This window comes from Vigna unguiculata, chromosome 5 (assembly GCF_037176805.1).
Source record: "Vigna unguiculata cultivar grain cowpea cultivar isolate G323 ecotype 2 chromosome 5, ASM3717680v1, whole genome shotgun sequence".
NCBI lineage: Eukaryota > Viridiplantae > Streptophyta > Magnoliopsida > Fabales > Fabaceae > Vigna > Vigna unguiculata.
This window is the reverse complement of record NC_140796.1, coordinates 16,592,035-16,615,801: the sequence shown is the minus strand read 5'-3', so window position 1 is coordinate 16,615,801 and position 23,767 is coordinate 16,592,035. Positions and strand designations below refer to the sequence as shown.

At 27.2% G+C, this 23,767-nt stretch overlaps 2 protein-coding genes across 2 annotated transcripts; both read right to left on the bottom strand.

The window, feature by feature from the left end:
* Positions 1-8,453: 8,453 nt before the first annotated feature.
* LOC114183323 (uncharacterized) lies at positions 8,454-13,125 on the bottom strand. Its single transcript, XM_028070297.2, has 4 exons — positions 13,001-13,125; positions 11,590-11,857; positions 11,123-11,481; positions 8,454-10,569 (listed from the first exon to the last, which is right to left on the bottom strand). The coding sequence occupies exons 1-4, from the start codon at positions 13,028-13,030 to the stop codon at positions 8,653-8,655; spliced, it is 2,574 nt and encodes an 857-aa protein (XP_027926098.1). The 5' UTR covers positions 13,031-13,125; the 3' UTR covers positions 8,454-8,652.
* A 7,572-nt stretch (positions 13,126-20,697) lies between these two features.
* LOC114183104 (small ribosomal subunit protein eS8-like) lies at positions 20,698-23,047 on the bottom strand. Its single transcript, XM_028069977.2, has 5 exons — positions 22,862-23,047; positions 22,664-22,736; positions 21,545-21,875; positions 20,999-21,171; positions 20,698-20,925 (listed from the first exon to the last, which is right to left on the bottom strand). Exons 1-5 carry the CDS (start codon positions 22,863-22,865, stop codon positions 20,850-20,852), a joined length of 657 nt encoding a protein of 218 aa, XP_027925778.1. The 5' UTR covers positions 22,866-23,047; the 3' UTR covers positions 20,698-20,849.
* Positions 23,048-23,767: the final 720 nt, after the last annotated feature.

The following is a 23,767-nucleotide window of genomic DNA, read 5'->3' as shown; positions in this document are numbered from 1 at the left end:
TTTTATGTCAAGGACAATTTAAATACATTTTCTTTCTTTAACCCTCTAAGATGCCTTTTAAGAACAAAACTTTGATGGAATTTCGAGCTCCAACATAGGTAATACCTAAAATGCAGTGATTGACTCCAACCACACTATCTCAATAAACTTGTGGTTGAAAAATCTTGGTATGTTAAATAGTCTCACATCGATTAGGAATTAAGGTAAAAAGAAATTTAAATGCACTTTTATCCCTTAATCCTTTATTGTGTCTTTTAAAGACAAAATCATGAAGTTTTGGTCTCCAAAGTGAACAATACCTCAAATATTTAGTGTTATTTAATTTTTCTCATATGTGTTGAAATTCAACAATTGATCAACCATTTACGTTTGGTTGCATAACAATTAAACAATTTTTTGTAGATTCTCTCTTTGCAATCTTTGTACAAATCCCATGATTGTGTTTGCAATCTAGTTTCGCAATGTCTCGGTGCTTCGTTTCGTCATTCTTAAGAGAGAAACGTGTTTGAAAAAAAAATAAATTAAAATATATGTATAAGTAAAAAATTGTAGATTTTATGAAATTGAGTTTAACTTTTACTTTTTGTATTAAAATAATATCAAAATTTATTAAAAGAATTTTTGTTAAAATACACATTTAGTCTTTATTTTCATTCAGTTGTGCCAATTTAGTCATAACATTTTTTTGTTCAATTAGGTCCCAATTTTCATCAAAAATTGACGAAATTTCGAACTTAATTAAAAAAAATATTAGGATTGAATTGACACAATTAAAAAAAATATAGACTAAATATGCATTTTAACTTTTTAATGAAATTGATTTAGAGATTAAATAAATCTTCCATCCTTAAATATTAGAAAAATTATGTTTCAAATTATTATAAAAAATTATGTTTTGTTTCTAAATTAAATCATAAACTATTTTGACTTTAAATTTTATAAAAATCATATAAAACATTTTTCCTATCAACTATAGATCGAGTGTTTTTTATGTGATAAGTTGTACGAAAAGCTATCGTATAATAAGCTATCATATAACATCTCATTTGTTGAAAATAATATTTTACATTATAAAGTTCAGAAATAAAATATTTTGTAATTTAATTTAAGAAGAAAAAGAAATTTGTATAATAATCGAAGAATCAAAATATATTTAACCGAAATCTACATTAGTAGGAAAATTACTTTTCCTGAAAACTTATTAGAATGGTTGTAATTAGCTTATCGTGTCATTTAGAATAAAACTACTCTTTTCATTTTCATGTTTTACTTGGTGATTAATGTTCGATGTTATTGATGTAAAAGCATAATTTGAAGATGTTATATCATCTAAATATTAAGTGAGTGTAAATTATTATAATATATAATTCAAATCTCACGATTTTTTTAGACTAAATTAGACCTGAATTCAACTTTCTTACCGAAACGTGTAAACACTAAGCACAGTCAAACATGACTTACAGCAAATATATTATTGAACTCCACAAAGAAATTCGGTGCACACATGAATCAAATTTAGAACACTAATGTTACCAACGTGTTTTTTAATACATTAAACTTATTTTGATTGGTTAAAATTTATTAAAAATGATAAAGTTTGGTCGTTTTCTAACATTCAATTATTCTTTATAACTTTAACTAATAAAAAATACATTAAAAAAGTTTGTTAATATTCGTTTTGGTGTAGGACAATGTCTTGAATAGCTTTATCATTAGGCTAAAATTGTCTTGGCATTAGCATTTGACCCAAATTATACCTAGCTAATTAGAAAGTCCAACTTCAAATTGGGCCAATTTTCAAGTTGACCAACTACATTACACAAAAGCACAAAATTCAAATTGTCTAGTTTTATTCGTTTTTGACAGCTATTTTCAAATTATAATTTAGAATAAATCTTTAAAAAAGTAAAAAATTATTTAATAATTTATTTTCTTTACCAACGTGACCTCCCAACATTTTATTTGTATAAGGTTAATATTCAATAGTATCATCACAACTGATTTTTTGTTAAATGTTAATATAATCAAATTTGCTAAAAAGAAATGTAAAAATAGGAGAACCCAAAGGTAAAGCTAAGCTAATTATTAGTTTATAGTTATGATAAACTTAAGAAATGAGGGAATAAAAATCTAACATTCAGATTTCTATAATGTTTTAAAAAATATTCACATTAATTTAAATCATAAAATAATGAAATTATTATATTATTATAGTTAATTTGCTAGTAATGTTGTAAAATTTAAAAAAAAAAATGTGTTGTTGACTATCTGAAAAGTTTTATTACTTATTTAAAAGGTAATGGGAAAAATACTTTACATTTTGTTTTAAATTCAAACAAAAACGTTGACAATGAAATGAATATCGAGATTAAATTTCATATAATGATATGCAAAAAAGAATGAAGATAAGTCTCATTTGATTAAAGATTAATTGTTTTGATTTCTATAAAATAAATAAATAACTGTTTTCATTTTTTTTTTGGCATATCAAATCGGTTTGTTTTTACTTATTTTACAGCTTATTTGAAAAAGTTTTGAATATGGAATGACTTTAGTTTTTTTTTTATTTGATTTCTTATAGTTTAATTGTTTTTTTTAATAATTGGAAAAAGTTATTGGATTGATCTTAAACTAAATTCAAGTTCCGGTGAACATTAATATTAGTGATGTTGACATTTTTTAACTAATGTTGACATTTTTTAATTAAAAAGAGTCAGATAAATGCTAATAAAATAAATTAATTTGTATTATAAATATTAAATTACGTTAAAATTTAGTTCTTTGTTAATACACGTATGAATATTATTTTTCCATTGAATGTTAAATCTATTGTATTATAATATTGATTAAAAATTACCACTTAAAATGTTAAAAATAAAATAAACATTGTGAGTTATGCGAAAGTGTGATTGAAATATAAAATTTGGCTAAGATATCAAAAAGTTTATACTATGCTACTTTATTTTTTTATTTTTTTTGTTCTATAGTAATAGTATACTTTAGTCGTAATCATGGAAATTTTAAATCGTAGAGAAAAATATTGAAAAATTAATGCGCTAAAAAAGAAAGTCAAATAGTGTAAGGCTTTATAATAGAGATAAATTTTAGATGAATAAAAGAATAGAAAGCAAATAGATTGTTTATTGTTTTTAATTTTTGTTTTATTCAAAAAATAATAATTTTAGTTTATTTGAATTCTTTCAAATTAGACAATAATTAAGATATAGTTATGCTATTGAGTCACTCATATTTTTAATTCGAATAAGTAATCCATTTATTATTAAGTGTTTAATCTTTTCCCCTTTTTTTTCTCTCTCTCTTTGAGGTGTTTTGTAAATGAGAGATGTTGTTGGTATAGAGTTTGGTATTTAAGGAATTGCCGTATTGTTAGTTAGATTTCAAAAAGAAAATAAAAAGAAAGTTTTACTTTTTGGTATACTACTTCCAAGTGATGAGAGTTAATTTTAGTATAGAATCAATTGGATAATTGTTTAGATATATGGAAAGCGTGGTTGTTGAAATTACATATATATGTGAGAATGCATTTGTATATTCTTTCATAAAATTATTAAAATAAAGTAGTAATGAGATTATTAGTATGGAGATTGATTATATATTTCATATTTTGGGATTATTTAGCATATAGTAAGTTAATATAGTAAGAATGTACAGGTATATTTTGTATGAATTGCTTGATGAAATATGTTCTTCAGGTTGATATCATTTAAATGATGTTTAAGTATAGTAAACATTTTTTTAAGTTCACACTCATTTAAATCCATACCCCTTTAAATTTACATTTTGAAAGGGAAAACTTTCAGATCAATAATTTTGTGACTTTATTTACACACAAAAAATCACATAAAGTCATTTAACTTTATATTTTGTTACATTTTGTTTTATACGTACGTACATATATATATATATATATATATATATATATATATATATATATATATATATATATATATATATATATATATATATAACAAGTTTTTCCTATAGCATATTTTATATTTATCATATATCTTATAATTCTCATATTTTTCAATCTTTACACAATCTCAACACTGATAATATTTCATACTGTAATTATATGATTCCTAATCTTATATATTATAATTGACTCTTAAAATATGATAAGTCCTCATCCCAATTAAGTATGCATCAAACTCTCCATATCAAAATGCGGACTTAAGTGAATGTTTACTATAGTGAATCATGATTACATGCATCGTTGACTATCAATCAATCATCAAAATAAATAATCAAGCTATAGTTTGCATAGCTCAAGTAATAGGTCTTGAGTGAATGATAGCAAGACAATCATCTCCTTTGTAATATAACACTTAAGTGACAACATGGTTGGTTAAACACGAGAATAAGCGGTGATGTATAGGATATGTGAAGTCATACAATTACATATCAATAATCAAGTGACAATATGGTCATTCAAGTATTGAGAAAAGGTTAAAATACTCCGTTGGTCCTCGTTTTTGTCGCAAAATCTCAATTTGGTCCTCGTATTTTTATTAGTCTCAATTAGGTCCTCATTTTTGTAAACTAGTATCAATTAGGTCCTTTCCGTTAGTAGAGAACTAAGACCGTTAAGTAGGTGTCACGTGTCAACTCCTCGTTTTTTTGAATTTTTTAAATTTTGTTTAAATTTTTTAATTTTTTTAAAATTTTTTAATTCTTTTTTTAAAAAATTTTAATTTTTTTTTTAAAATTCTTTATGACATGTGTCATGTCTGTAGTGTGCCACGTGTCAATCTAATATGGTGACACGTGTCAAATTATTGTATGAATCTCAAAATTTGATTTGATTTGTTAATTTGATTTGATTTGAGTTCCAAATTTTTTTTAAAATTTTCAATTTCAAACACTCCAAATTTAGACCAAATTTTACTTTTATATAATGTTATGATTACTTTTATTAAAATTGATATTTTTATTAAATATTTTAATAATATTAATTGTATTTAATATTAAAATTTTAAATATATTTATTTTAATTTGTTATAAAATTATTTTAAAATTTTACATTTGAATTTATAAAATTGTTATTTTTAAGCCAACTCTAAAATATTGTTGATATTGAATATTATACAAATATTTTGAATATAAATTTATTAATCTATATATTCATAATTTTAAAATAAAATTTAAATAAAGTTTAATGTAAAATATAAATTTAAATAAATTAAATATTGTTAAAAATATGTAATAGAAATATCACTTGTAATAAAAGTATCATCATTACATTTATACAAAAATTAAATTTGTTCTAAATTTGTAGCACATGAAATTAAAATTTTTTTAAAAAAATTGGGACTGAAATCAAATCAAATTAACAAAAATGAAGACCAAATTGAGATTCATACAATAATTTGACATGTGTCACCATATTAGATTGACACGTGGCACTCTACAAACCTGAAACGTGGCATAAATATTTAAAAAAAATTAAATTTTTTTTAAAAAAAATTAGAAAATTAAAAAAAAATTAAAAATTCAAAAAAACGAGGAGCTGACACGTGACACCTACTTAACAGTGTTAGTTCTCTACTAACGGAAAGGACCTAATTGATACTAATTTACAAAAATGAGGATCTAATTGAGACTAATAAAAATACAAGGACCAAATTGAGATTTTGCGACAAAAACGAGGACCAACGGAGTATTTTAACCTTGAAAAAATAATGAGTATAAAGTTTCTAAAAACTTTTGATTGTGTTATTTCGCTAATATATTGCTTATATGTTGGATGACTAGCGATGCTTCCTTAAGTGTCAAAACTATTTTGAGTGAAGGAGAGACAAAACTAATTGTGTTCTTTGAAGTTATATCATTTATGCAGTGTGTGATTGCTCAAGCAACACATAGTTGATGGTGGTGATGTTGTTCATGAGTTATATGTGATGTTAATTATATTCAATAAGCAGGATTTATATATGAAATGTTATTGGATAATTATGACAAAGATATACACTAGTATAATATATCGTATGATACATATACGTGTGTGAGCATACTTGGAATGATGTCGTGACCATGAGAATTATAGTATTAAGCGGAAAACTTGTTAAGAGACATTTTATATTTAGTGATGATATGATTATATATTTTGGGACATTAAGTAGTGAGAAGTTGAAAAATATTTGTGCATTAGGTTGTATTACAAAGTGGATGCATGAACTTCGGTAACATAGACAATTGATAATGCATTTTCAATATATGCATATGAAGAATATGAAGAGTTAGATCTTAACTTTTAATAGGACATTCTTAATATCATAATTTTTAAAAAGCGTAAAACATAAAATTATATTGTTTCAATTGACGATTGCTATAAAAAGTGAGTCAATTATAATGTGTTTGTATGTCTAATATCTTGAAAGTATAATGTGATTTATTAACACATACAGCTACATATAAATTCATATTATATATATATATATATATATATATATATATATATATATATATATATATATGTGTGTGTTTTTGTGTGAATTGTTATAATTGTATTTAGTACTAAAAATAATATTACAAGTAGTGAAGTTAGTTATATGTTTTATTTTCATAGACAGGATATTTATATTACTTTTGTATAATATATATACTATATACAAGTATAACAGTATTCATATGTGTCCTTTCAGATGGAAAAGATTTCCAATAAACCGAGGTATTCAATAGACCAAGGAATCAAGCGACAATTCAAGTTAGAAAACATGTCTCCACAAATTCAAGGTCTTGGCAAGAATCTAGGGGAAGGTTCAACCATAGAAGGATGTCTCCACAGAACCGAGGTCATTGCAAGAATCCAAAAGATGTTTCCACATAGTCGAGGTTATTGCAAGAATCAAGAAGGATGTCTCAACAGAGTCGAGGTCATTGTAAGAATCTAGAGGGATGTCTCCATAAAGTCGAAGTCATTACAAGAATCCAGAAAGATGTCTACACAAAGTCGAGGTCATTGCAAGAATGCAGAAGGATGTCTCCATAGAGTCGAGGTCATTGCAAGAATCCAGAAGGATGTCTCGCTAGGACCGAGATTATTACAAGAATCCAAAAGGATGTCTCCCTAGGACCGACGCCACTGAAGGTAGTTGGTTGATGGTTTTTGTGATGATATCACCCTAGGACCGACCTCCCTGTAGGAAGTTAAGATTGAAAGGAGAATATTCGAGAATATAAAGGAGAATCTTGAAGAAAATTCTTATCTCCATTTGATGAATATAAACCAGATTAGGAGATATTATTGTTGTTATTTATTAGTTATCTTTTGATTAAGTTATTTGAGAATATTTGATTATGTATATCTATAAAAATTGTACCCGACTTACTCATAAATAAGAGTGTTACTCACACGGTCAAGAGACAGAAGAATTTTGACCTAAGTGAGTCATTAGATAAAGTTAAAATACTTCTTTCTTTTCATCTTTAGTCTAAGGTTATTTTACACATTTTTTGGACTGTAACAATATGTTATATTATTGTATCTACCGGCTAATATGTTAGATTAAATTTGTTGTTACAAACAGGGTAACGGATAAGCATAATTGATGTGTTAAAAATAATCTTTCAAACCACTCACATTGTTTAGAAGAACAAGTTAGCATTTAGAAATTGGGTAACAATTTCACTTTCACTGTAGAGTTCACAGCTATACGTACGTAATGAACCCAAATTCAATTTGTTTTCAACATAAAGGTGACATTTCATGCAGAACACTGCGCATATATAAGAGGTTGTTTACTGATAGAAATTTTTTATAATTTTAATAATAAATTGTTAATTCGTTTTTACTCTATATATTTTCAACGAGAAATTATAAGAAATAATGTAAACAACATGAAACAAAGCATAAGCAAATGAAGTTTTCATTGTTGAAAAGTGAAAAAACAAACACTTCTAAACCAAATGAATCCTAACAATTTCAACTTCTTATTATATACTTCACCAATGGAAGAATAGCTTTTTTTTTTTCAGAAAGGGACAGATTATATAACCGTTGACTCTTGTATGTCAACCTTGGGCTTTCTTTAGAAGATAAAAGGCTAAAGGGTGTACCTTACCAATGTGCTTGGTTTATTACAATATTTTCAACTTTGAAAAAAATATAAGATAGTTTTCTTTCTCCACTAGAATTGATAATACTATGCTATAGCATCACTCCATAAACTTCAAGTATTTTTTAGTAAATTTAGTATATCAAATTTGTTTGTAATTTTGTACAACTCTTACAACTTAAAATGATTCCATGATTTTATGTCACATACTATGAAACTAAATTTTTTAGATTTTACAAAATTAACTTGTAAAATGAAGTTTCCATTTATTTATACACTAAAACTTTTTACCTTACATCCCATTGATTTGAGATTTTCAACACAACATTTGAAAATAGACAAGAGAAACAATAAAAGCAGTGATTTCCTACTCCATTTAAAAACCAAAGGCTATCTTGGTAACATTCTCTTAAATTATGGCAAAATTCTGTACAGAACTCTCACACCTTTAGAACACAATTTGTATGTCAGACAGTAGAAACATCAGTACTTTGAAAATCCATTTTGTTTCTGAAAACCAAACATCCATGATGAGTGCAGCTTCAGTGATACCTAGTAGAATAGATTCTGCTCTTTAATCTAATTTAGTGGCTTGGAAATATTCCGCCAGCTCCACAACCTCCATTTTCTCATCTCCAATCAAATGCTTTTCTTTGACAACTGCAGTGCCATGATCAGAATTGCGACGATGCAGATTTGTTTTGCCTCTTGTACGAGCCCTGCGGCAAGGGCTGAAAGCATCTATATGTGGCAGGATATCTTTCCTTTTTTGCTTCCTTTGCACCTGTAAGAATTCATTTTCTAGAGACTCCAATGCTTTAACTGTCAATGGTCGATTTCTTCTGCTCTGTCTCCTAGGATTTGTATCTGACTGCTGCTCCACAGAACCAACATCATGAGAAGTTCTTTCTGGCTTCTCAACAACCCCCTGAGCATCACTTGACAAATATGGATCATTTGCCTTTAGGCACTGCCTGTGTCCACTGTCTTTGGAATTCAATGGAACCTGGGGTGTGTTCAAGGTGGCCAGCATCTGTGATTCACATTTCTCAACTTTAACACAAGAACTGCTCCTGTGTTGACACTTTTCATTCAGAATGGTTTCCTCATTATTCACTTCCACACTTCCACCAGCTGGAGAAGCAACTGAACTTCCATTCTGCTGAAGACTAACTGAATCACGAAGATTTTGGTTGGGATCTAGAAAGCTTGATGACTGAGAGAATGCCAAATTTTCAGATTCCAAACCTCCTGAGGAATTTTCAATGGCGCGGCTGGTCTCTGCCTTAACACAAGCTGTCAATCTCCTCCTTTTAATGGGAAGAACTGTTTGGTTACAATGATCTGCTCTTGCCCTCCGACTGAACTGATGTTTTACGGTTCTCTTTAGTTGATTATCATTAGACACACGGATCTTCTGATTTTTCTGCCTTTCCACCATCTTGTTTGCATTATTATCTGGTTTATCATTTGCTTCTTTTTTACTGGTACCATGATTCTCAGATATGCCTTTTCGGCTATTAGTATTACTAATATTCTTTTTGTCACTAGAAGAGCTATCCTTTCTTTCTCTTGAGAGAACAGTCCTCTTAGATGCACACCCTAATTCAACTGGAAGACATCTCAGTTCTCTCACTCTCAATAATTTTCCTACATTAAGCATACTGGTATCAATAACTGTGAACTTTGTCAACTTTTTATTAACTTTTTCAGACAGATCCTTGCTATGGTTTACTTTCCTCATTTGTTTGGCCCCTTTAGTCGTAATACCAGCAGCATTTGCCTCAATTTTACCAGCTAACTTAACAGGTGCAGATTTATATTCCATTATATCAGAAAACTTCCCTTTGTGCATCAAACTAGTATCAATAACCATGAATTTTATATGATCAGTGGTAGAAGCTCGGGGCTTGAGGTAACATTGACGACGATAATTACATTGATCATCCTTATTCAATCCCTTTTCTTGCTCTTCATTGCCGCTACCAACTCTAGTTTCATCTTCAAGCTCGAGAAGACCAGGTTCAGCAACTACTTTGTTCAAGACATCACTGACAGAATCAAAGTAATCATCACCTTTTACAAGTTTTCTCCTTGAAAATTTCTTAACACCAGGGATTAGAAAAACTAGATAATCTTTGGGGCAGACATAACTGTGATGTTGTGGTTGCTCAGAGTGCCAACCTCTCGCCAGTAACCGAGGCCAAACAGCTTCCCAGAAGAGATCATTACTTTTGGCTTTGCTCAGTCGCAATCCTCCTGTCAAATATTTGATTATATCACTGGGTCCAAGAGAAGACCAAGCTTTACTAGTTGGTGCTGAAAAAACCCAATTGTTGTTCTTCCCAAGTTCCACATCAAGGCTTGTAAGGTCTTCCCTCTCCTTTCCAATACCAACTGCCTCCACGAGAACACCAAGTCCAACAGTAGACTTCATAGATAAAATGTATTCTTCAAGAGAAACTCTTCCTTCAACATATGACTGAGAAACCTGATTGTATACACCAAACCAACGAGAATGTGAAGCACATAAATGATATAACTGTAGTGATAAAAAATAATTACCTTTGACCATACGTTCAAATCATCATAGGTACAACACATGATCACAATAGCATAATATTAATAATATTCACGAAGATACTTTGTCAATAGTACAGCTTTTTACTTTCCAACATCAAATGGAATAGAAGAAACAATCAAAAGTATCATTTGAAGCTCTTAAGCAGAATAAATTAACAACTTCCAAAAGATATTGAAACCTGTGATGCTAATAGTTTCAATACCCTATATGATAAAAATAACCATAAAAAAGGTCAGAAATCATTAAATATACAGCACACCACAAAAATCAAATCATTATTGCCTTCCTGAAAATCATGCCAATTTTAAAAGTAATTTAAAGGATAAATATAGAATTGACTCATGAAAATAGAGAAACTTTAAAATCCGAGAATGCAGAGATACAAGTTAAGACAACCATTAGGCATTTGAAATATACTTCTTGCATTAACAACAAAGTATTGAGATGAGATAGTTGATACCTGCAGCAAACTATCTTGAGATTCTTTTGATACATGAGGAATCAATCGAGATAATAGTTCCTGTTGCCTCTGCCCAGAAAAGAGTTTCTGTCCCATAATGCATTTTCTTCCTTTAGTCTTCCTGCAGTCTGACCATCTACGATATTCATCAGACTTATAAAACTTTCCATAGTAATATGACAGCATTTCCCCCATCCCTTTGTTTTCTAATAATCTTTTTATCTTGATAAAATTCTTCCCAAAAATAAACAAACCAAGGAGAAAACTTTTTGCATCAGCTTCACTCCAGGAGTTGCTCAATGTGCCAGGGGCCAATACATAATTTTTATTTTTAGCCAGTTGATCAGAATTTTTGTCTCCTGTCATCACAAATCAAAATGAAATCAGTTTCGACTCTTCCTCATTGCCTGAAATGCTGTTCTTTTCTAAATTAATCTCTTTTGTTAGTTCAATAACATTGACTGTACCATCAATATCTGCAAGATAACCTTCATTGTGCATCCATGTAACTGAGAGGGGCAAACCAATTGCAAAGGAAAGTGAACTATCACCCATAATTTCTGGATCAGCAGGATTTACAAGAAGTCGAAGCCATTCTGCTTCTTCTATCATAGAGGGGATCTCCACCTGGTATTCTTCACCAACTCTTGCGTCACTTATATGAGGTGAACCTGGAGGAATATTAGATTCATGCTCCACAGAATCATCATAATAGTTTTGCTGAATTGACTCCATCTGCCAAAAAAAAAAACTGGACAATAAACCTAATAACTATAAACTCAAATCAAAACCTTAAGAAGAATCATTTATAAAGGAAATGTAGCTCAGGTAACATAATCAATGAGCGTACTTCAAACTTTGAACAAGGGTTATAAGATGCAACTATGCATTAAAGTAATGTACAGAGTGCCTCACCAGGCACTCAAAAGTACCAGCGCCAGTCACACTCATCAAATTCTTGGTTTCAAAAGAAGAAAAACAAAAATATTATGCATGAACTCAAGATTAGAGTACAAGCAACAGGACAACTTTTGGAATTTACCAGTTTTTCCAAAAGCATTCTAATAACTGAAGCAATTTCTTTTCTCTACCTAAGAAAAACAGAACACGGCTGAACCTAAAACCACAACAATTGGCAGTACAACAAAAACATCAAAATCCCCAACACTGATACCTACCTAGTCAGAAAAGAAAAATTTGTCAACTTCTGAAAACCAGCATTCTTCAGTGGCCAACACAGATTCAAAAATAAAAACAATTACGCCACACAAACGACCAATATGTATATACGTATGCTATTGGAGTAAAAAAAAAGTAAGAGAAAAACCCTTCGAAGAAAACAAAATATAACCAAGCAAGAAGAAGAAAATCAACCGAACCAGATCCACCTGTATGCAAGTTCATATCATAAACAAAGCGCTGATAGATTAACACAGCATAAGGAAGCACCAACCGAGACGTGCAACCGAGGAAGAAAGAAAACAAGTGCAACAGTGCATTCACATACACCAAGATAGATTAAACCCACATCATGCTAACAATTAATCGAAACATTAAGAACCCAAAAGAAGAAAAAGAAAAGAATATTTGGAAGTATCTTCCTTCAAATCCTGTATATGTTATCTTACACACATTGAAGAAGATAATGATGAAAACAATAATAATAAGAAAGAAAGATGAATATTTGTTGAGCTTGGTGTGAATGAAATGCTAAGGGTTGAAAGCGTAAGAAGAAAAAACAAAGAGAAAGAAAAGGGTATGAATATCCGATATCTATGCATAATATATATACAAGTATAAATACATTTGTTGTGAAAGTTGAGAAAGTGTTGCAAAGGTTAACGTGGAAGGAGAAGAAGGAGGAGAAAGAGAGAGAACCTGAAGAGAAGAAGGAAAGTGAAATGGCATGAACAATAACGAAGGGAAATGACACTACTGATGTGACTCGGCCGAGCCGAGTCGAGTTGAATCGGGTTGAATGGAAGAGTTAGTGTTGTTGACGACGTGGTTTAAAAGCAATTTCTACATCCAAAATTGAGAAACTGGGACCAGGGTTTACTACACAACAATTCTCTCAAATTTATGTTCATATTTAAAAGGATATTAAATATATAATCAAATAGCAAAAAGTTATTATCCCATAATTAGATAATAAATTTATGTTGTCTTCTTTCTTAGTGAATTTTAAGATTAATCCATTTTAAAATTTTGGATTAATTTAATCTTTTATTTTTTAAAATACCTAAATTTAATTAGTTAGATTTATTTGATGTCTCGTATATATTTTATGATTGTATTTGAGTTGTTTATACTCTTAGACACATTTTTTTCATGTTAAGTCAAATACTATTATGAAACGCGATTAAAATGTTAAATAAACTTAACAAAATTTGATTAAAAAAACTAAATTCACGTATTTCAAAGAATAGATAATTAAATTAGTCCAAAGTTTTCAAATAGACTAATTTTAAAATTCATTGAAAGTTAAAATAAAAAAAAACACATTTAACTAAACTTTAAAATATTTCATTTTTATGTTGTTCAATTATTTTATTTAATATAATCAAATAATATTTTTTAAATATCAATATTTTCGTATAAGGATTGTGCTCCTGAAAAATAAATATAAAAAATAATAATCAAGTTCAAAAAAATAATTTAAATCAGAACTCATCCGAAATTGATGCTTCACATGTTTAGATTGATCGATATTTGAATATCGGATTGTTCTCAGGACAACCAGACAGTATAATCAATTATTTATAACTAACTAAAATAATTTTAATTAAAAACTATCATTTTTCAATAAATATATATGTTATAAATATAGCTGATTAAGGGACAAATTGAGAAGAAAAGTTAATATTGTATACAAACTGAGTATTAGTATATTTGATTTTTCTTTTTCATTGACCATTTGTTTGGATAAGTTTTTCTTCAAATAATCCTGTAATAGAAAAAAAAGAAAAAAATAACTTTGGCATAAACTAAAAATAGGTTATAAATAAATTAATATGCAGAAGCTTTTAAATTTAATTTCTCTTGTTTATATCTAAGTTAATTTTAGCTGGTTACGAAAATTAATTTATCTATTTTAGAAGCGTTTAAAAAAATGTTTGCTCAAATATATTTTAATGCTAAATTTAAAATTATTTAAAAATGTAGAGAATATTTATTAAGAAAGTTAGTTAGCAGCATTAATTTATCTATAGTTATAATACTTTCTTCCAAAATTATGCTAAAATACATGATGCAGAAGGTGGGAGCATAATAATATTGAAGTTTTATTATTAAATGTTGAATTTAGTGACCTTATTTTATTCATTGGAAAAGAACTTAAGGAGTGAATAACATGACACGTTTACACATGAAGTGGCTACATTCAAACAGCAATTTTAAAACTAACTACTTTTTATCTTTATTTTTTAATATAACAGTTTAATGAGTAGTTCAGTTTTAACCATAAGATTAAAATTTGAAGCGTGTTTTTTATGTGATCTAAATTTGTCAATGTTGGTAATAAAATATATTTTTAAACAATTATAATAATTTAGTTTTATTAATTAATTTTAAATTCCTAAATTTCTCTTACAACTCAAATATTTAATTATAGACTGGAACAAATAGTGTGAAAAAAAAATTACAATAAAAATAAATAATGTAATTTTAAAAAATGGAAAAAATAGTATTCAAATTTAAATAAACATTAAAAAAATTTAAATTATATTTTATCATGATGTTCTCAAAGAGATGTCATAATAATATGTAATCTATAATAAAATGAAATAGAACAAAGTTTCGTTAAAATATTAAAGATAAAAGTAATAATATATATATATATATATATATAAATTAATTCTTAATATAAGCTATAACTTATAAGTTATACTATATGAATATAATTAATATTTAAAATAATGTTCAACAAAATATTAAGTATTAGTGAGCTAAAGATATTAACTAAATAAACCATTTTTGGAATAAACTTTAAAAGAAAATTAGTATTATCTATATACTATCATATAAAGAGAGATATTGTACAGTTTTGTTGTTTTCCATTTTTACCTTGTAAATAACTGTCTTTTTAACTTAAAATAATTATTTATAATAAAATTGTAAAACTCATTTATAATTATAATAATAATAATAATTTTATTACTTTTTATGGACACGCATCAATCTCAAGAATTTAAAATACAATTACATAATATAAGAAATAGCTTAATTTAAAAAATAAAAATTATTCATGTTGAATATTATTAATAGAACACGATATCTGGACATCCCAATTTTCTTTTATACGCACCTAATAATCTTTAATATTGTTATTTTAATAATTTTATATCATTTAATTATAAATCTACCCTTTATTATATATTATTTTATTAAAACAATCACATCAATAATTGTATACAACTATTGGATTGTCAAGATATATTTTCTCATTATTATTTTATATGTCTGTACGATGTTAGTGTGTATGGACAAATATCGAAAATGAAGAGGAGAAATTGAGAAAAGAATGATCAATTTATTTTGAAAACATATATTTTAGTTTATTTACTTTTTCTTACTACATAAATAAGACTTATTTAAATTTTCGTATCAATTAGTAAACAACAATAAAAAGTGGTTTAACAACTTATGCCCATAGAAAATGAGGATAATGGTAATATTGCACCATCAATTTCTATAATTGTGTCACTTCTAGACCAATTAAATTAGCTCAAAAATTAATGTATGATCGTTAAATTTTTAAAATATAATTATATATTGTAATACAATCAAAATGTTGAAAAATGACATGTTGATGTTGAATTGAGCATAAGTTTAATTGAGTTTAATATAAATGACATATAAAGTATGGCTTAATAGTATATAATTAATTTTTCTTTTAGAATATTGTAGTTGTGAGTAAAAAACAATTATGGAAAGAAACAATGTACTTCCATTAAGACGAAAAACAAAACTATACGAAAAAGAACATGTTCGCTAGAGATATTTTTTTTCTGATTATTTGTTGGTTAGTTTAGTTGTTTTTACTGATTTTGTTTGTAAGCAATTTGGTTGAATCCTTATGTATTCAAGCACACATAAACTTATGTACTGAGAAATTTTCTTTCAAGTATTTTCTCAAACACTTACATGGCATCAGTTTAAAGTCTTCTACATTGTGTCCTCTTTGTCTTTTTCTCATTTTTTTCGCATTTCCCATGGTAAATCTTAGGTTTCTATTTGATCACATCATGAATCTTGTGAGTACTCTTTTCCTTCATCTAGGAGAAAATCATGCTTTTATTCTAGTGTCTTCTTTGCTTGCTGATAATAATTACCAGTAATAGAAACACAATGTTTCTTTCTCTCAAAACCAAGAATAAAGCAAGATTTGTTCTTGGCACTCCTCCTTGCCCGCCTTTCCATAATTCTCTGCACAAAGCTTGGAAACAATGTAATAAGATCATCATATACCGGCTTACAAGATTAATGATCTTCTTCAACGGTTCTCTCATACTGATAAGTTTTGTATTTTTTATATGTAAGAAGAACTTCAAAACTATACATAAGGTGATTCCAAAATTTCTCAATGCTAAATCATCGCCAAAGGAAAGAGCTTTCATTATATTGGATAATTGATTGTGGTTTGTAATTGCACTTCTCCTTACAATTGTAGTTTAATCTTGAAGATTCAAAATGAATGATGATTGTGTTATAAAATTTCTTCATGGCTTTAGTGATGGTTTTTTTGAAGTTCATTCTCAAGTTATGCTTATGGAACCCATGCCAAATCTGGATAAAACATTTTTCTTGGTTCTTCAACAAGAACGAGAATTAAATTGTTCTTTCTCCCATTTTTTCTCAATAATATATTGCTAATCTTAATTTTTAAGACAGTTCAAACAAGAGTTCTTTCACTAATTATGGAGGTTCCTCAAATTTTCGTAGAAGATGTTGTTTTAATAAATCTGCTAAATGCAACAAATATTGTGATCACTGTCAAACGACCAATCATACATATGAAAATTGTTGGATCAAACATGGCCTTCCTCAAGGCTATAAGACATCAATTTGGTTTCTTTAAAGATCAATACGAAGTCATACTTTCTTTGTTACAATAGTTTCAAAATGCTTCTTTTCTTGAAGTCATCATGCATCAATGTATTGTCAAATTTATAGATTATATTTTCCCCTCTTCTCCTTAGATATTGTGCTGCTAACCATATTTGTCCCTTCAAATATTCCTTTCAAATTTTTAAACTTTTTCCTCCTATTCCTTTGTGTTTACCTAATCAAAATTATGTCACTACTAATTTTTCAAATATTATAATCTTGAACAATCTTATTTTTCATGACAATCTTTTCGATCCTAAATTTTATGTCCAATTCATTTTTATTCCTAAAGTGCTCAATTAAAAAAAAAAGAAAAAAGGACAGAACAATATGAAATATTGTCTAATAGCTACAACGTTGACAAAAAGACCTTTTTAAGAAAGAATTTTCAGAATTTATATCATTCATCAAAGTCGTATCTTAATACGATAATATGATGAGATGCAAATTTTACTTTTGTAATTTTTTATCTGATCTTTTTACATATATTTATAGGTTAAAATATTGTTTTGGTCCTAATTTTCGTCAAGTTTTATCAAATAAATCCTAATTTTAGTTTTGTGTTCAAATAGATTCTAATTTTCGTCAATTTTGTTCAATTGGATCCTTTTTTGCTAACACCGTTTAAATCATTAACGACCATGAACAATGACTGTCATGTGTCACTTCGTGGTTTTTATGTTTTTTTTTAAATGTCCATATGTCATGTGTGTCACGTGTCAAAGTTAATGTTTTATATTCAATTTGATCCCTATAATTGTTATTTTTGTTCAATTTAGTCCCAATTTTGTTTAAAATTGACTAATTTTGTCCCTTTCTAAATTGAAACAAAATTTAATTTTTATAACAAAGTTATAGTGATGTGAATTTTAATATATTATATAAAAATATTTAATAAAAAATGTGAATTTTAATATAAAAATTAAATTTGGTTTCAATTTGGAGAGGAACCAAATTGGTTTATGTTAACAAAAATTGGGACTAAATTGAACAAAAATAGCTAATATAAGGACCAAATTGAATATAGAAACCTTGACTTTGACACATTGCACGTTGTTGGGTTGACACGTGAACATTTAAAAAAAATCAAAAAAATATCACGAAGTGACACGTGGCAGTCATTGTTCATGACCGTTAATGATTTAAATGATGTTAGGAAAAAAGACCTAATTAAACAAAATTGACAAAAATTGAGATTTATTTGAACACAAAACCAAAATTAAAACTTATTTAATAAAACTTGATCAAAAAGATATTTTAACCATATTTATACGATAAACGGTATTATTGTTTATCTCTTAGAATATTTAAAAATAATATATATATATATATATATATATATATATATATATATATATATATATATATATATATATATATATATATATTCAAGAATTGTCATTTTAAAATGTACTTTTATACTTTAAAATAGTTATTTAGCGATATGCAACCAAGAGATGAAATGAGTTTAAAAGTTATAATAATGAATAAATATTGAATTAATCGCCTCCTAAAATATTGAATTATATCATATTGAATTAATGCACAAATATTGGATTAAAATACTAATTAAATACTTAATTTATTTATCCATATAGATTAATGGGTTAAATATGTTTTTGGTTCCTCAAGTTTCAGTGAATTTTGGAATTAGTCCCTCTTTGAAACTTTATACCAATTTAGTCCTTCATTTTTAGAAATACATGGATTTAGTCCTTCTTACTAAATTTTGTTAAGTTTATTTGACATTTTAAACGCATTTTATGATCAAATTTGAGGCGAAATGTGTCAAACGGTATAAATAATTCAAATACTATCATGAAATGCGCTTGAAACGTCAGATAAACTTAACAAAATTTAGTTAAAAGGACTAAATTCATGCATTTTTAAAGATGAAAGACTAAATTGATCGAAAGTTTTGAAGAAGGACTAATTCCAAATTTCACTGAAACTTAATATTGTTAAAGCACACAAGAATTCTAGTCTACCATTAAACTCTTTCAAATTAATCACTTATGAATCTTAAACTTTACCTCTTTACCTTGAATTTTAATTTAATTTTAATTAATAATTAAAACTTGTCAATTTGTCTATAAATGATTTGTTTTTAACAGATTCAACTTAAATCATTTACATTAAATGTCAATGATTTATTAATTTTTTTCTTCTTTTTGTGACAATTCATTTTTAATATATTAAAATTAAAATATAATATAAATAATAATTTAGAAATAAAATGTTTGAAAAAACTATATTAAAGACAGTTTAATATATTAAAATGAATAACAATCTTTTTCTAAAAAAAAATGTATACATAGGATATATTTTTATTTTCAATTATAAAACTGTGGTGTATTTTAAATTATATAACCAGTTAATGCAGTCTTATTCACTTATTCTTAAGTTTATTTAATAAATTATGTTTAAAGATTTTAGTTTTCATATATATTATCAATGTAGATATTTTTACATTATCGACTAATTTTAGGAAGTGTATGAATATAAGCTTTTAATTATTGATTATAAAAAATAATAAAATCTATATTAATATAATTTATAACTATAATTGTTTTTCAGAAAAAAATAATTAGTTAACTGAATCAAAGTATAAAAGTCTGTATTATTAATAAACTGGTTTAAATATAATCAACTTCGATTTTTTTAATACTATATAAATTCTAAATCTCACTACTTAAAATTAAAGAAAAATAATTTTTAACAAAATTATCAAATAATTTTGTTTTAATAAAAATTACAAAAGTAAAATAATAAAGTGTTAGAGTTTTTTTTATCAAAAATGATTATTTGTCGATCAAAACTTTGTTAATTTATTATTTTCTAATTATAAATTAACTTCTGAAAGATAGATCATTACATAATCAACAAAGTCACAAAAGTCAAAGTACTATACTTTTAGAAAACGTTAGATTTTACGTATTTAATTAAAAGCTTTACTCAATTAATTGATATCTATTATAAACAGTTTTACTCTTACTTGCTACAGAAAAAGAATTCCATATAAAAAATATCGATGAATCTTAAGGAATAATTAAAATGTTACTAAGATTCGAGGAATATCCAAGAAAGATTAAATATAATTGTCAATAAAAACAAAAATTAAAGTTCAAAGCATTTACATGAATTAAACAAAAGTTTATAGGACTATTAGTAAAACCGATGACGTTAATAAAATCTTTCTTGCTAAGATGGTTACATTTTTCTTGGGCTCACAACAAAAAATTTGAACTATTTATAGGATGTAATTTCATTTTTAAGTTACGTATATATGTAAATTTTTAAATAACTACTCATATACATACTTGGGTTTGGGATCATAGCTTCAAAGAAAATAATGCTCTAATGCATAATGTCAGGTGTTTTTAAAAATAAGAACAAATTATGGACATAATAATTAAAACCCTCATGCATCCCGTCTTCAAGATTAAAATTAAAATTATGAGTAACAATTAAAACAAAATTTTGGTTGAAATTGGCATAAAACTAACAAAACGTTCACACTAAAGATGATCTCCACCAACAGTCGTAAAAACATACATCATCTTGAATTGTACCAATTTCCAAGAACTAAAGGTAAATAGAACCTTGGAAAACGCTAAAATTAAGCAGCACCCTTTCCCTTCTTTTTCTGGAGTTTCTTCATGTAAAACTCCAGCTCCTTACCTTCCAGAATGTACCTACAAAATTTTGAAAAATAAGAAAAGCAGACGACAAACAATACAATGTTAGCACATAAATGTTTAAGCATACCCGTCAGCCCTGCCACATTGTCCAGGGCGAGAAGAAATACATGCCAACAATCTGCCACCACCAAATTGCTCTTCAATGTGGGCATCAAGTTTGCGATCTTTCTGGCGCTTCTCAATTTTTCTCTGCACATGGTTACTTTTCTTAGTTTCTTCAGCAGCAGCAGCATCACCCTCCTGAAAGTTTGACATAAAAAGGTCATGAAACACAATTGATGCACAATATTCAATCCCAAAAATCACACATGATCCATGATAAAAAATGTTTATTCATAGAAAGAATAATACATAATTTTTTCGAAAACATATATTTGTCCCATCAAGTAAACAATTCCAATTATGAATTTGCAGATTTTGTGCATCACATTCAATAAAAGACAGTATTAACAAAAATCTTGATGCACCTTGCATTCAATTTCAACATATCTCCTCCCAATATTTACTCAACATTCAACAGGAAAAAAGGGGAGATATTGTTCAAGAAATAAATGATATAGATCATAAGGGGGGAAATATAAATATAAATGAAAGACAATTCACAATGTATCACCTCGGTAGAGTCCTTCTTGGTTGCTGCTTTCTTTTTTCTGCCAATGTCAACACCATAGTGTTGAAGGTACCACTGTTTGAAAGGAGCAGCATCAACCTGAACAATAGCACTCTTGACCAAAGTCTGGGTTCTCACAAGCTCATTGTTAGAGGCATTGTAGACAACATCTAGAATACGAGTCTTGCGGGTTACTGCTTCACTACCCCATGAGTAATTTCCAGTATCCAACCTCAGTGCCCTCCATTTTACATTACCACCTCTAACCCGAATCCTCCGGATTGTCTTGTTGCTTGACAACTTGGTGTTTGCTGATTGGCGCCCAAGCTCATACCTATATGAATCCAATAAAAAAATATATATCTTTGTCTAAATACAAATAATTGGGATAGAGCACAAACAAAATGATAATTCACCATAAATAATCCAAATTGTTAAATAATATCCACTAATACTAAGATCTACTATGTTATTATTAGCTATTTTGGCCTCTGCTTACAGTCAATATGTTGCCTATTGATGATATAAAAATCTCAACATAGTTGTAGACCCACCCTTTGTTTAGACATTACATTCTTAAATAATGAAAAAACATTTGTATAACAAAAAGTTCAGACATGAATAATGGAAACATGCTATATAACTATTTCTGTAGGAGGATTGGAAACAATGAAAACTAAAATTCCAGATATGGATGTAGTCATATCCAAGAAGCAAAATGGAGATGATATTGCAAATGATAATTTCACATGATCACACCTCAATGTTCAGACACGAGAGTAAACTGATTGAATGTAGAGTAAAATAGAAATTCTATCTTTCAAAACACTGACATTTTTCTATGCTAATTACTTCTCTATTTGTAAGCGGAAGACACAAGAATCAAAATGTAATTTCTAAATTTACAAACGAAACGCATTCAAATATAAACACATATAAGGTATTAGTTTCGCATGACTTTACCCTAAATGACTAAGGAAGTAACCACTTGAATCCCCCATTTGCCTAGTTAAATATGACTACAACTAGATCCGGCAGATACATCAAATCGTTCAACCATCATCACTCCTAAATAAATAAATAAATACATAAATAAATAAATATTGTCATTTTAAGCATTACTTTCTCTTCTTTCTCCACGCCTTCTTCTTGCCTCCAGTTGCACGCCTCTTGTGCATAGAATCCCTGGAAATACCTGTTGAAAATCAATAACAAAGTCCATCAGAGAGAAAATTCTACAGACTCATGCACGCAACACATAATTATTATCAGCAATTGACTATGAGAAATCGGAGAAACAATGATTAAGAAGTCACATACCCATCTTGATGAAGCGTTCAACACTCTCCCTTCCCTCTTCTTCCCTAGTTTCTTGTCTGGGTACGCCCCCTTTCTGATAAAACCCTGACCAAACTGCGTTATTATATATGAAACCCTAGTTCTGGTTGGATACAGACCCGACTCATTACAATTCTTCTGGGTAACCCGATCGGACTCCAATATGGGCTTTCTTACAAGTCCAACCCATATCTAACTAAATACAATATTTTATTTAAACTTACTTTTTTATTGCAAAATATTTTTAACTTTTTCATTTTGAGGCTTAAAATTTCCCACTTCTATCAATGTTTTATTTCCATTAATTTGTTCCACCACCATTTTGAATATGTTTTCTGTACTTAATTAAAAATTACTTATTTCCGTAATATATGTTAAAAAAAAACTGAAAATTAAAAAGTTACTTAATAATTGTTAACTTAATTTTTCTTAAATGATACAATTACTAAAATTATAAATGTTTATAGAATATTTTTTTATTTTTTTATTATTGATGCATAACTTTTAAGCATGTTATTTTTTATTTAAACTCTTATAATATGCTATTTTTAAAGAATATTTTAATTATATTTTCTTACTTTCAATTTATATATAATTTAAATAATTTGTATCATTATTAATCTTATATTTAATTTTCCAGTATCTCTATTTAGATTTAAAATAAACATGTTTTTTATACTAATAAATTTGAAATAACATAAAAATAATAATACAAAAAATATATTTATAAATAATGTGTATCAATGATAATATATCGAAGTATAGAAAGAAATAATAAAATAAATAATTTCAATAATATAATAGTTAAAATAAATTATGACAAATAATAATAATTTTATTGTTATTATTATTAAATTTATTTTTTTATTATTTTCAATATTTTATCCA